Below are 14,991 nucleotides of genomic sequence, written 5' to 3' on the forward strand. Positions count from 1 at the left end.
ATGGCTGGCAATGCGTTGTTTGTGTAAATTGTGTTTGCTGAACTTTGTCTTCTACCCACACACACAACCTGAATTGCTACAGTGGTGAAATCAGGTGAGGTTTGGGGCAGTGTTCAATTTATAAAAGATGGCTTTATCTGGAAAAGTATACTGTTAATTGCGATGTGTACATACACTGTATTTTCGGTGTGTATGTTTTTAGATTTAAAGATTTAAATACCAAAAACCACAGAGATCTTGTCTGTGGTTGCGAAATGACAAAGTAAAATGTGATTTTACTCGATATAAAAATTGTTTTTAAAGAATATTTTCTGACTGCGTCAGGCGGAGGGAGGAATGCTCGTCGTAAAGAGGCGAATCTGCAGGAGGAGGCAGGTTTGAATTCTGGAGGGAGAGCCGGGCATGGGCTGAATTCTGGGGGGAGGACGCTGTGTGTCCTGTCCTTTCTGCCTGTCTGAGCCATTTTTCATGAGCTCACCTGGGCTTATTTCTCCCATACCCCACCATTGTTCTGTTTCTGCACAGTTAGCAGCACCACCTCTGTCCAACTTGTACGCATGTATGTTCAAGCTGAGCATGTACAAGACTGGCATTGTCCTCTAATTGTTAAAAAGGAAAGCTAATCATTTTACTTTTTACTTTTAAATATTTTAAGTTTTAGTTTTGAAGTATTTGATATAATATGCTGGCTATACTTTACTTGTATTGCATTTTTCTCAAACTCAATTGCTTTGTTTCTGATTAATGAGAATCATTATTGGTTTTATGAACCCTTGTTCATTAAACAAAAGGAAATGAGTATATTTGAAAACAGCGGGTCAGATATTTATCATAGAGGAGTTTTAGCCCCCGCTCTCCAGTTTCTTGTTCCTGGGAGTGGCTGTTTGTCCCTGCTGTTTATAGGAGAAGCTGTGTTCTTCCTCATTGTGGGGCGTGGCAGTGGGCCCCGGGCCCCGGGGCCGCTGGAAAACCGCAGCCAGAGCCACAACCCGCACCGTTGTTCGCCCCCGTCTTCTCCCATATCAAACAGGCAGAGGTTCAGAGCCTTTTTTGGGAAGGAGGGCCGGGTGGAGAATTCTTCCGTTAATGTGAAACACAAGGGTTTCTCTCCCTCCTCTCCTCCTCATACTGCCTGTGGGAGATCAGCAGTTGCCCAAATACTCAAATGAGCCCGTCTGGCACTAACAGTCATGCCACAGTTTAAATCACTGAGATCACTTTTTTTTCCCCATTCCGATGGTTTATGTGAACCTTAACTGAAGCTCCTGACTGATATCTGCATGATTTTATTAATTGCACTGCTGTCACATGATTGTCTGATTAGATAATCACATGCGTAAGTAGCTGTACACTTAGGGTTAGGGTTCCTAATAAAATGCTCAGTGAGGGTAGTAAAATTATAAATATACTTAGGTACTGTTCCTAAGATATCCGTGTTTGAATGTATTTTTTGTTCTTCTCCTTCCACTGGCCGCACCTGTCATTATTTGAATGTTTTTGTAATTTATGTTGTGTTAGCCCTGATACTGCCTGCTTTTCCTGTGGTGAGTCACATCATTTAAAGACCTAATGTCATTTTAAAGATGTTGGCACAAAATTGTTTGTTTTTGCCAATTTATGGTTATGATTCATAAATGACAATACCGGGGAAATCATCTTTTTTCCATTGGTGTGATGTTTCCCATCACCTAACACATCCATGTGAACACTGTATTGTTTTTTTTATTTTCAATGGGTCTGGAATTGGAATCTGGAATTAACAGTATATTTACTCTGTATAAATCATAGGGCTGCACCACGATATGATTAAAATATTTTGCGTTCACGTTGTTGAATATTGCAATGACGATATGACTTACAGATAAACAAACAAAAATTAAATGTGCAGAGTTCTAATGCCTTTCTGTTTTAGCTACACAGCTAACATAGACCCCAGACAATTAAGAGCTGATTGAATAAAAAACAATTAAATCCATTATTTCCAACATACAATTTATTTTATTGAGCAAATTGCACATGAACAGCCAATCAATTTAACAGAACATCAATTAAAAAAATACTATTCATCGCAGTTCAAGCAGTGTTTTGCGATGTGTCTATTTCGCATGTTCATATCTCGGTGATGATAAATATAAGATATGTTGTGCAGCCCTAATATGAAACCATTTTTTCAGATATGCTGTCATTGTTTAATAAATGCATGGTAATATGTTTATTTGTCCAATGCCATGAGCAACCATATTACTTATCCATGATTGTTTTGAGGTATTTGCCATGACCTGAAAATAGATCTACCACCATTATCCATTATGTCAACACATCTCCGTAAACTGAACAAACCTGAGTGAAATGAATAATTTAAAAGGATTATCTCCAAAAAGACAAATAAACCAGTTTAATCAACATTTTGATGTTTTGGTTTTTTATTGGCACTAAGCATCACTCAAATACGGGAGGGGGAAATGCCCCCAACCCCCCCTTGGGAAAGCTGGGCTATCTGAGATATGAATTTATTAAAATATGAACTGAGGTGCTTAGGGTTTAGAGTTACTCCGAGTGTGAGATGGCAACCACAGGCTGAGATGTTTCACTAACACTAACGCTGTGGCTAACACTAACACTGAGGCTAACACTAACACTAACACTGTGGCTAACACTAACACTGAGGCTAACACTAATGTTTGCTGAGGTACTGTTGGGTAAAATCACTGACTTGACTGATGTGCCTTTCCATAGATAAATATCAGAGGAGACCACTAGTTCTACTTCTAGATTTAAGGAGAGATGAATGTGGCATTGACTAATGCTACAGCATGTCAAACAGAGTATCAACTTCAAGATGAGAAACAAGTGCCAAAACTGTACGCTAATGACCTGGAGTTTCATATCCTGAAAAGGGGTGAAAAATCAACCTCAAATTTTATGCTGAACCTTAAGTCAAAACCATTTATAACAGCAAGAACCACAAGAGCTGTGAATTAACCCACTACGCCCATTGGAAATTGCCTCCAAATTCAGATTCAAAATACACTATGAACTGCTCATTGGAAAATATGAAGTGCTAACCTGATAGTCCTGAGCTTGCTCTGAAATATGTTTATTCCCGAAATGCTTGGAAAAAAGAGCTGGTATTCTTCCACTATGTGCACCTGCCAGCCCCAAAAATAAGCACATAGTCCAGTTCAGAGAATGTTGCAGAATAGTCTTATACAGTGTATGGATATGGCTAACTTCCTCCAGGTATCTATAGATATGGACTAACCCATACCTGTTATGTAAAGACAATGGAAAAGGGGGCAAATGCACATCATTGGCAAGTTATCTCAACTATTCCATGAGTACTGTTAAGACTTGGCTAATTTTACTGTGCAGTCCTCCTGTGTCTATGGCAGCATCATACAGTGAACCACTTCCTTCCCATAACTGTCATCTGCAGCTGCCTATTTAATGTTAAACCGTTTAGTTTCTTTAAGTTCCAGTCATTTGTGTAGGCCACTGTGGATTTACTGCAGTCTCATTCAATAGGTGTTATCAACGCCTGGAAATTAAACTGCTTCCAAATTCAGTTGGATCCATGAAGTATACTTCATTCTGTCTATAAAATGCAACTGCGTGTAATATTTTGGGTTGTAAGTTGCCTCTTTTGTTTATAATTGCCTTTTGGCTGTCTTTTTTCGGTTTTAGTTTTATGAATTTGCTTTTCTAATATCTGATGTTAAGCCTGATTAGTAACTCATTGCCAAATTTTATCTCACTTGAGACAAACATAATCATTGCCATTACCTCATGGACTATAAGGGGAATCAACTCAAAAAGCAGTACAATGCGGGTTCTTGGCACTTTTAAAAGCTCAAATTCAACATATGCCTCATACAAGAACCACAGACTTAATAAATTCAATACAAAATTAACATTTGCTGTGTTTGATATCATTTTCCTGTAATACTTTAAAAAAGGTTTTAGCAATTCCTACTGACTAACAGAGGTCAGTTCAGTCCCCTACAGCAGTCCTTGAAGAATGAATCATTTAAATGCATGAAATAATTCAATGAATTTTCAATACATCATAGTTCAATAGCATTCACTAATGCACAGAATTAGTCACCAACCTTGATATAGGAAACCGCGAAATGAAACTATTCCGTTCTTCTCAACAAAGAAAGAAAAAAAATAACAAAGAATTTTGCACTCATGGTACCAATAAAACCCCATAAACCCATGGACGATTAACAGCTCTTTCGAACCACTGATCACTCTTCTATACTGAAACTATGCGGAAACACCTCTTTAACCCCTTATGGGTGGATGTGACACATTACATTTCCCTTAACAAACAGATGCAACCTGCATGTTACATCTCCCTTAACAGACTAATGCAATGCCAGCGTCGTATATGATCATATGACTGATTTTCAAGACAGGTCCATTGAAATGCATTGTGATTTCAAGGGCCTTTCTTTGGGTTTTCTATTGGGCGCCTTAGTCCACAATGGGTTCATAAAGGTCTATAAAAGAACATGTACTATTATCAAAACAAAATAATCCCCCATTTATTCCATCGCTCTGGTATAATCTTGATTTTTTAATTGCAGGTAAATTTATGAGTTCACACCCTGGCAGGGAAATGGAATTACCTGCATGTACCACCTGTTCCCAGTCGGCAAATGTGTGCTATTTTGAAAGGGGTATTTTTCAAAGGGACATTTTGATTTGTGCAAAGACTATGTACTTTGTCATACTTTGTCGTACATAATCTAGACTCAGCAAGAAGTCCCTGTGCTGAAAAGTGCGGGTGGAAAGGGGATGCTGGTATCCTCTTCAGGCTATGATGACTCCTATTGGATTATGGAGGCTTCAGACATCTGGTGTCCAGACTGTAGAGAACACTGTTGACATTGTAGCTCCAATGCAGAATGGCCAAAAGCCCTCAGTCTGTCAACACTGATACACAAATATACCACATATACCTAGAATATAAGGCGCCTTCACTGTCTCACAAAATGGAAAAGAATTGCAAGCTCATACAGGACGTTCAACGTTAAACATAACTCACATGGACCTTCAGCTGCAGTACAGTAATGTATGTGTCCTCTTCCAAGAGGATACACTGGACACCTGTCTGTCTGCAGTCTGGCATTGTCCAGTTGGAAAGAATTAATGGAATAATGTATTTGGCTATAGGAATCGTTGTACTGGTCTATTGGTCGATGCTTTCTTGAATATATAAGCTTTCTATCTGAAATAATATATATTTCCTACTGCGGTCCCTCACAATAATAAAAAACACCAGACACACTCACAACTAAGGCCTGCTTTGCCTGAATTTGCCTTACTTTTATAAATGCACAAAGACAAGGGAGTCTAACTGCTGGAGTTGGAAAGTGGAAGGTTAAGTGCTCCCAGTCACAATTTTTGCCACATTTTTGCCACTTTTAGCCCTGTGTGTTCTCTGTCCATTCCTCCCTGTGCCCCTCCCCTCCACAGGGGTCACTACCACAGCATTGGAATATTACTACTCTTGTCATCTCCCAGCAACTGCCTCACGATTTCAGCCTTTCTGCCGCCCGGAAGGTGGACTTCATCTTGGCCTAAACCTCCTTATCTTCTCGGACATTTTCTCTCATCTCTCAGTTCCTTCATTCAAATATAACTGCCATAACTGTCACTTATCCCACAGGAATGTTCACTGCTGCTTTACATTGCCTTCTTCATGCTTCTTGATGAGTTTGACACTGTTTGTCACCTTCCCTTTGGGGACACCCCGCTGGTCCTGCTGGAAGACCTTGATATCCACCAGGAAACCTCTCATTCCACTGCCCTCCCTCCCCTGCTCTACCCTTCCAACCTCCTTCATCAGTCTTCCTGTCCTCTGGACCCCATCCCCTCTTCTCTCTTCCAGCCCAGCACTCCTGACATCCTTCCATTTTCTTCTTCTCTCTGTCGTCTGGCTGTTTGTCCTCATCTCTCAAACAGGCTCACGTCATCCTCTTCCTGCAGGAAGCTGCTCTAGATTCCTCTGCCTTCCACTGGCCTTCCAGAGCCTCATGGAAAATGTGCCACGCCTGCCAAAAATCTGACATACTGCCATTTTCCATCTCTGTTTTTGGAACGTTTCTCACAAAATCTATTTCATTTTGCGTGTAGGTCTCAGGAAGCTTGTGCTTGGAACTTGCTAGAAAAATCTGTCACTCGCAAATCATCTCCATTCCCCTGCCTCCCATTGTTCCAATGGCAGTATTTGCTGCTGTCCCTAGATTTAAAACCTTCCTGCTAGCCGACCACGCTACCAAGGAGACTGCCCCTTCATACCCTTTACTTTCAGATCATGCACACAGTCTGGCTCCTTTCCTTCTTTGACCCTGCCCTGTATGACACTGTCTGCTGTCTGTTCTGTCCGTACGGTGGTGGGCTGAGCTTTACAGGCTAGTCAGAACAGCAGAAACCTTCTTCTGATGCGGACCGAAGACCCACATCTTCACCCTGCCCCCCATCTACCACTTCTAAAAAGGCTGTATGCTCTGATTACCTGCAACTTTTCTTTTTTTGGTTTTATAGCCTTTTTTGCTGTTGTTAATTTGCTGTAGTTTAATACTCTTGTTTATTTGTTTATGTAACTTCTTGTTTATGTAACTTAATTTAAGTAGAGCCGTTGACAAGTTGTCAATAAAGTCACTTGGCGTTCCCCTTGATGAGAATTACTGCCCTTTCATCACTTGTGTTTGTACTTGTGTTTGTCTTGTGAGTCTCTCTGGATAAGAGCGCCTGCTTAGATGCCAGTGAAGTGAAATGTAGTTTGTACTTGTGCATGCAAAGGGAAAACCAGGCTGATATCACAGTGCACCGTGTCTCTCGCACAAGATACTGATTAAAAGGTAATTTGGCAAACATCCTGATTAGCGAGTGCACAGCAAAAGTTAGCCAGCTTTAATCAGCTCACTTGCTAGTTCAGCTGTGTACGCCAGTGCTGCTAAGATACAGTTGGTTCCAGCAACAGTTGGCTCTATCTTGCATCTCTTAAATGCATTTGCCTCGTGATTGTGATCTGAGGATATTAAACAAAACAAAACAAAACGATAACCCTCTTTGGCTTACTGCCTTCCTCGAGTTAATATAACCTGTCATTGTGCATTGAATTAAAGTGACTTTGCCCTTACAGCTGTCCCCTGAGGTATTGAGGTATCCATCTTCAATCCACAGTATAAGATGCGATAAGATTGACCCAAATGAGGCCTTAACATTTGGGTTCTCCGTCCTACTCAGAATTAGCGGGTGCATCATGCGTTACCATCTGCCCGGGTGCCCAGCGTACCCCCGTTCTGCCGTTCTGTTAGCGAGAACTCCTGGGCGGACACCGAGGTCGTTCGCGTGAGGGCAGGTGAAGGCAGCGGGGCCTGGCGGCCGGCCAATCGCACGCGGCGCTTTTAATGAGTGGGTTTGCTGCACTGCAGCGGTGTCCCCTCTTCCCGTGCGGCCGTCGGGAGAGAGCGAGAGGGCACGGCGATAAATCACTCGCGCGCGGCGGAGCGTGGCAGGCAGAGGTGACTGTGTCGCCGGCCGCGTTGCCGTGGCAGCCGTCCCGACCTCAGGTGCGCCCTCTGCTGGCCCGCGGGGGCGTGCGTGGGAGCCGGAGCCCGTGGTTGTTATTGTGGTGCCCTGCGTGAGCAGCGCGATGCTGAGTCACTGCTCAAGCTGCCAGGCTGATTACAGGCGTACACCCTGGTCTCTGTGGGCTCCCTGCCACATCACGCTTCTCACAGACATGTAGCTGCACATTCTGTGGATGCGTGACTAATGCCTTCATTTGGACCGCTCCGTGTGTCCGCACTTAAACAGGCGTGCGTGTGTGTGTGCGCGTGTATGTGGGCTTTCGGTCTATCTCTGTCTCCCTCTCTCTTTCTCTATCTGTTCAAATCTTAAATCAGCACATTCTTGAAATTAAACGTGTTTAATTTTGTCTCTGTTAATAAATCAGGATGCTACAGTCGATCTTTCTCTCTCTCCCTCACTCACATACATGTACGCACACACTCATACACTCTCATACATGCACATACATTCACACACACACACACACACACACACACTCACACACTCTCATACATTCACACACATATACACACACAAACACACTGTCATACACAGTCACTCACACGCACACACTCATACACTCTCATACATGCACACACACTTATACATTCATACACACACACACACACACACACACTCACACTCTCTCTCATACATTCACACACATATACACACACACACACACACACACACACACACTGTCATACACAGTCACTCACACGCACACACTCATACACTCTCATACATGCACACACACTCATACATTCATACACACACACACACACACACACTCACACTCTCTCTCATACATTCACACACATATACACACACACACACACACTGTCATACACAGTCACCCACACGCACACATACAGACAAATAGGTGTGAAGAGTGTTATTTGATTATATGATATTGGATTATATGTCCTGTGCTATGGATACTCTTCACACCTGATTTTTTTCATTCAAGGCAGCACAACCATGAAAGGCAGCATTCACATTTGTCTACCAAAAAGGTATTCACAAGAAAAAGTTTCAAATTCCCATGTTTCTTCTTGATTATACAGTATGTTGCCAGAGCATTGTCTCTTATTTAATATGCATTCTACAAACCAAAATTGGTTTGTCCTCTCAAAGAAGCCATAACATGTTTGAAATTAAACCCAGTGAGTGCTTGATTAATGTTATAATTGGGTGATAAGTGATTGGGGGAAAGTAATAATAATAATAATAATAATAATATTGAAATTGCATTTTGATTGATAATTGCTTAACTGTAGGCTACGGCATATTCCCTGCACCTTTCCAGGGTTTATTTACGTATTTCTCAGACTACTCTGACGGCCTCCAGAGGATAATGTGGCCACTTCCTGTTTTTATAACGAGTCTTAAGAGTCCCCCGCCTAGCCAGCATCCTGCAGTGGCCCTATATTCACTTCATGAAGAACACTACCTCCTTCAACATTTCTACTTCTCTGCGCTGATAGCAAAGTATGCTACTTGATGATAACAATAATGGCTATTTTAATAATTTTGTACATAAAATTGTGGATCGTGTAGCATTCAGTACCATTGAGCAAAGTGGCCTGTACCTAACAGAAGTACATTTTTGGAGGAATACAACATTTATTAACAGCCGTTGTAAAAAGTGAATGTTTACGGAGGTGGCTTATTTGCGGAGGCAGGGCCGGAGAGCCCTGGGTAGTAACAGCGGCATTATTGGGTTTAGTGAAGCATCTGGCGCAGGTGACGCTGAGCTGCCCCTGGGTCCGCTGGACGCCCTGCTACCTGGGTGCGTCAGGATTAGAACAGGTCCAGGTACGAGGCTACAGCGCAGGACAGCCGGGGTCTGGGGGTACCGGGGGACGGTCGCAATCTGTCCGTGGGACCCAAAGTCTCCCGTCCTCGTTTCCAAATGTCAGAGACACAGACATTACCGTTTTCTCCGTCCGTTTACCATCTGGAAGTCACCCCCACTGCTTCAAATGTATTCAAAAATATTCAACTGAAACAACTGGTTAGCCACGGCACTTGTTTTAACTGAACAACTGGTCACCCTCACCAAGATATAATAATATAATTTGATTTGATTCAAATGTTTTGAGTTTTATTGGAGATTTCCGGGGCATGAGTGCTTGCTTGCTGTTCTACTGTACATGTTGCAGCAAAATGTTTTAAACATTTCTTGGAAAACACTGTTCAGAAGATTCCGATGAAAGCAGAGCTGAGATTGAACCACAGAGACCTCCGTGGGAGAAGTATCCTTCTGCTGATTGCATTTACCCTAGCCACAATGACCTCTGTGCACACATACGACATGCTCACACACACACACGCACACACACACTCACACACACTGTTTTTGGGTCTGTTCACAGAGCTCGGACCTCGATGGTGTCGTGGGAGCTGAAGATGGAGCCCGGCATCACCATTGCTGAGACGGTCGCCTCACCCGTCACCACCCCGAACGAGCTGCAGGGAGAGAGGTAATGTCACACACACGCACACACACCTACATACACACACACACACACACACACACACACACACACACACACTCACACACACACTCAGTACACACACATACATACACGCACACACACCCGTCATCACCCCGAACGAGCAGCAGGGAGAGAGGTAATGTCACACACACACACACACACACACACACACATACATACACACGTACATACACGCACACACACCCATCACCATCCAGAACGAGCAGCAGGGAGAGAGGTAATGTCACACACACACACACACACACACACTCACACACTCAGTACACACACATACATACACGCACACACACCCATCACCATCCAGAACGAGCAGCAGGGAGAGAGGTAATCTCACACACACACACACACACACTCACACACTCACACACTCAGTACACACACCCACATACACGCACGCACACCTGTCACCACCCCGAATGAGCAGCAGGGAGAGAGGTAATCTCACACACACACACTCACACGCACTCACACAGCACTCACACTCATGTGTACACACTCACACACACACACACACGCACACCTACATACCTACATACACACACACACACACACACACACACACACACACACACATACATACATACACGCACGAACACCCGTCACCACCCCGAATGAGCAGCAGGGAGAGAGGTAATCTCACACACTCACACACACTCACACACACACACACACCCCGGTATACACACACATACAGGAAGCCGAGGCCTCTCCACTGCGGCTGGCTGGCTCATGCGCACTCACCCACAGGGACCTCAGGAGCGCACTCGCTCACACGCTGGCGTCTCCATAGAGACCTCGGGCCATACCCACCGGCAGGGCCGGCGCATCTCCTCCCCGCGGCCGGACGTGCCTCCTCCCAGCAGCGAGCCGCGTCTCTCTGCCGCGTCCCCCCGACGGCTCTGCCAGGGCCCGGAGAGGCTGATATCACATAAACAGCAGCGGACCCAAGATGAAATCAAGCCGCTGATTCATCGCTGTGGCGGTTTCACTGCCTCGGCCAATAAATCAGCCCTTTGATTTCATCTGCAGTCCATCGCTGTTTATGCCATATCGCTCTGTAATTCCCGCGAGAGGGTGTTTAAAGGCACGCAGCAAAAACTCAAACTCATCACGGGAGACGAGGACTATGGGAGTTTGCGAGCCTTCGGAACGAGACGGCGGATGTGTCGCTTCTCTCTGAGAAAACCATTTTCTTTTTTATCAGGCCGTCCTTTCACAGACGTCTACCTTTACTCTGAAATGCCGCCCGACGAAATGCGTGTTTGTTGAAAGACACACATCCACACTCTGCCAGAACTTTTGCGATTATTTGTTTTCGGGTTTTCGTTGAAGCTAAAAAAAGTTCACACATGTATATGTAGGGCTTCCTTGACATCACCAAACTGAACCCAGAGGAAGCCATAGCAACCTGGAGGGTGAAAAGTACGGTGACGCTCCATCCATTTTCTCTCCATGAGTTCATGGCTGGAATATTTCAGAATAGTGTGCTCTCACTGACACAAGCACTCATTCACCAACCTCACTCACTCACTCACACACTCACCCACTCACTCACTCACTCACTCACTCACTCATACACACTCGGACTCACTCACTCACACACTCACTCACTCACTCACTCATACACACTCTCACTCACTCATACACACTCGCACTCACTCACTCACTCACTCACTCACTCACTCATACACACTCTCACTCACTCACTCCCCCACACACTCACTCACTCACTCACTCACACACTCACTCACTCACACACTCACTCACTCACTTTCTCACTCACTCACTCATACACACTCTCACTCACTCATGCACACGCGCACTCACTCACTCACTCTCTCAGTCACTCACTCACTCACTCACTCACTCACTCACTCACTCATGAGGTCTTTGATTCCCACTCCTCCCATTCCTCCCCCCAGTCTGTATGCTGGTTTGACCAGGCTGAGGCGGGCGGGATGGGGCCGGGGGTAGTTAACTCAGCCGCCCCTCCTCTGTGCGGTTACCGTTGCGAGCGTATTGCAGTGTGGAGCAGTGGGCCCTAAAGCCTGGTCCCGCTGATTGGCTCCATTTCTCAGTGTCACCAGCAGGAAGGCCAAGGCGGTTTACCCCTGTGAGGCGGAGCACGACACGGAGCTGTCCTTTCAGATCGGGGCCATATTCCACGGCGGTGAGTGTTATCAGCGCCCCCAGCCATTCGCTCTGAGCTGCAGGCGAGTCGGGAGGGGCCGCGGGAAATCTCCTCTGCCATCGCGGCGGGGGGTGGGGGTGCGGGGGTGGGGGGGGAGAGCGAATTGGACGGCGGATTTAATTTTGGGTTTGGGAAAAAGTTTGGGAAACTGGGCTGCCGCTGAGATGAGGTGAGAGCTTCTGTAGTGCCGGCCTCTCTTGTTTTGAGATTCCTCAGTCGTAGGGAATTTAATAACAAAACTGGCAATTTCGGAGGGACTTTTTTTTCCCGACTTCAGAGGGGAAACAAATATGGATCGTTTGACCTTGTTCTTTTTTGGGTTTTCGTCACGGCGAGCTTTGCAGCAAGGCGGAAGTATATACTGTTTTAAAACGTGTTCAGGTTTTAATAATGCAGGGCGGTGTGTTTCAGCTGTTATAGTGATCAGATATTGGATTCTCTCTCATGGGAGAACGATGAAGGTGATGACAGAGTGATGAGCCGTGCGTAACGGTGCATTAAAAGTCCGTGTTTTTGCACTTTTGTCTTAAAACAACACCTGCCCACACGTTACAAATCATTTAATGTCTTTCAGTGAGGTGCTGGTTAGCCGATAGTCTTCAAAATAAAAGCCTGAGCGCAGAGGTGGCCCCTGAACATCGCCCCTGAATTCTCCCCTGCAGTGGTTCGAATCCTTGTCTCGGCACACCCGTGGAGTCGAGGAGTCACGCTTGCGTTTCCCTGCACCTTTAGTCTGGGATGCCGTTCTTGACGACGTTAAGCCGCGGTGTTGCAGTTTAGCGAATACGCTAGCTCAGGTCTGTGGTTTGTGTATTCAGCAGCTGCTTCCCTGTCCTGGGTTGCCCCGTATGGTATGGATTTAACGCCTTTATGCGCCCTGTTCTATATGAATGCAGCCGGGCTTAGGCACTTTGGTGTAGGGGAATTAGATGAGAACACACAAACCCAGTTCCCTCACGCGACACGGGCAGCGGCGGTAAAGGCGGTTCAGGGCAAGCGGGGTTAGCGTAGCCGCCAACTCCGGTGTTGTTCTCCATATTCTTCCAGCACAATGGCTGATTAACACTAGAAACGCTTACTACTCAATCTGCCTACGCTCACGACCCCCCTTCTCCGAATCTCACTGATCACCGCGCCTCTGAACAATGGAATTAAATTTGGCGTTGTTAATCCTTACTCTGTTTAATGCTCTTTTTTCAGCCCACGGCGTCTGAGTTTCTACACCCCGTTTTTCAGACATGGTTATGCACAGAGGAATGCGCCGGCCACCTCGGTAAATTAAAAGTCCCCCCTGGCGACCGTGTTTGTTTTGTGTTTTTTTTACAGTGATCTACTCCAGAGAGCCAGGCTGGCTGGAAGGGGAGCTGGAGGGCAAGCGTGGCCTCATCCCAGAAAATTACGTGGAGCTTCTGTAGCCCCGAGAGAGCCCGTCTGTGTCCCTATGCATGGTATCCATGAGTTTATCTACACATAGACCTTTTCTTCGTCAACACGTGCATACTTTTTTATGCTTTTATTTTTTCCCCACTGACAATTTACTGTATATCCGTCGATCGACGCACAGACCCAGAAACTGCCAATGAAAATGCAGTGGTGGTTTTTTCCGTTGAAACAAGACAAAGAATAGTTCGGCGGGAGAAAAAAAAGCCGCACGAACGGTGCTGATATGTACTTTTTTAAAGCCACAAATGTGAACGTGGCTGACCTTTGTTATTGTTGTGTTTTAAATCCAGTTGAAACGGATAACGTTGTCGTTTTTAAGTGTTCGGAACTATTGCACGTTTTGGTCTTTGTTTTGTGATCCGCGATGATTACATGGACACGTTGCATGTGGTGCACTATATATTATAACCGCAGTTACATTTACAAAAAAATGGAAAATATCTTGCATGAGATCAGTGACTTGTGCTAAAGGCCACCCTGCTTTTCCAGCGTTTCTGTCTGCAGGCTGATTGGCTTCCTCTTGAGATCAGACTCGTAGGAATATTGATTGAGTCGATAGCTCTTTCTATAATATTGTGTTTGATCAAGGGATGCAGGATAAATGACCGCAGGCTCTCTTGCATGTGTATAAGGCTATATGACTGAAATTATTTCTATATGTGCACTCCTGCCCTGTTCCGTTGAATTTTGGTATTTTCAGCTCAAAAGGGTGCCAGCAAAACCATTTTATTATAAGCTGTGTTACTGTATATTATTTTTTAAATGATCACAAGGCATTTTTCCAAGTCTTACTTTTGTATTACATATTAGAGAAAAAGACCTCAAATTGAATTGATAAAAGTCCAACCTTTTGTAGTTGTTTGAGGTTTTTGAATTTGTATCTATTTCAGGTTGGTGTTCAATATTACACGGGTCGTGTACTTGTGCACAACTGCTGATGGGGAGGAGGGAAGGCGGGGGAGCAATCTCTCTGAAAGCTGTCCTGTTGTCCGTTTTTGTTTTAAAATTAAATCGCAGTAATTTATTAAATTGATTTATGAAATATATTAAGGCTTTACTTGTATTTCATTCTGTAAGCTGGAGAGGGGTGGGATGGGTAAAAAAATGCATTCAGCCGTATATTGCTCAATGTTAAACAAATAAAGAGGTTTTTGATTCAAATCTCTTAGGAGTTGTCGTTTGTCTTGCTGATGTACTTAGATGTGAAATAAATTGCAGTTGGTCTGTGGGTTTGAATGCTCGTCACGT

At 44.6% G+C, this 14,991-nt stretch overlaps 1 protein-coding gene across 2 annotated transcripts in view; it reads left to right on the plus strand.

Annotated features, from left to right (window-relative positions):
- LOC133134780 (rho GTPase-activating protein 10-like) overlaps positions 1 to 14,789 on the plus strand; it is a 58,473-nt gene extending 43,684 nt beyond the window's left edge. The window contains exons 21-23 of one of the 2 annotated variants that reach the window (XM_061251168.1): positions 9,966 to 10,073; positions 12,188 to 12,279; positions 13,627 to 14,789. In XM_061251168.1, coding sequence (XP_061107152.1) covers positions 9,966 to 10,073; positions 12,188 to 12,279; positions 13,627 to 13,715 — 289 coding nt within the window. In that variant the 3' untranslated portion in view covers positions 13,716 to 14,789. The remainder of the gene's footprint in view (positions 1 to 9,965; positions 10,074 to 12,187; positions 12,280 to 13,626) is intronic. The other variant, XM_061251169.1, reaches the window with a different exon arrangement.
- The last annotated feature ends 202 nt before the right edge of the window (positions 14,790 to 14,991 follow it).

The sequence above is a fragment of the Conger conger genome, chromosome 8 (assembly GCF_963514075.1).
Source record: "Conger conger chromosome 8, fConCon1.1, whole genome shotgun sequence".
NCBI lineage: Eukaryota > Metazoa > Chordata > Actinopteri > Anguilliformes > Congridae > Conger > Conger conger.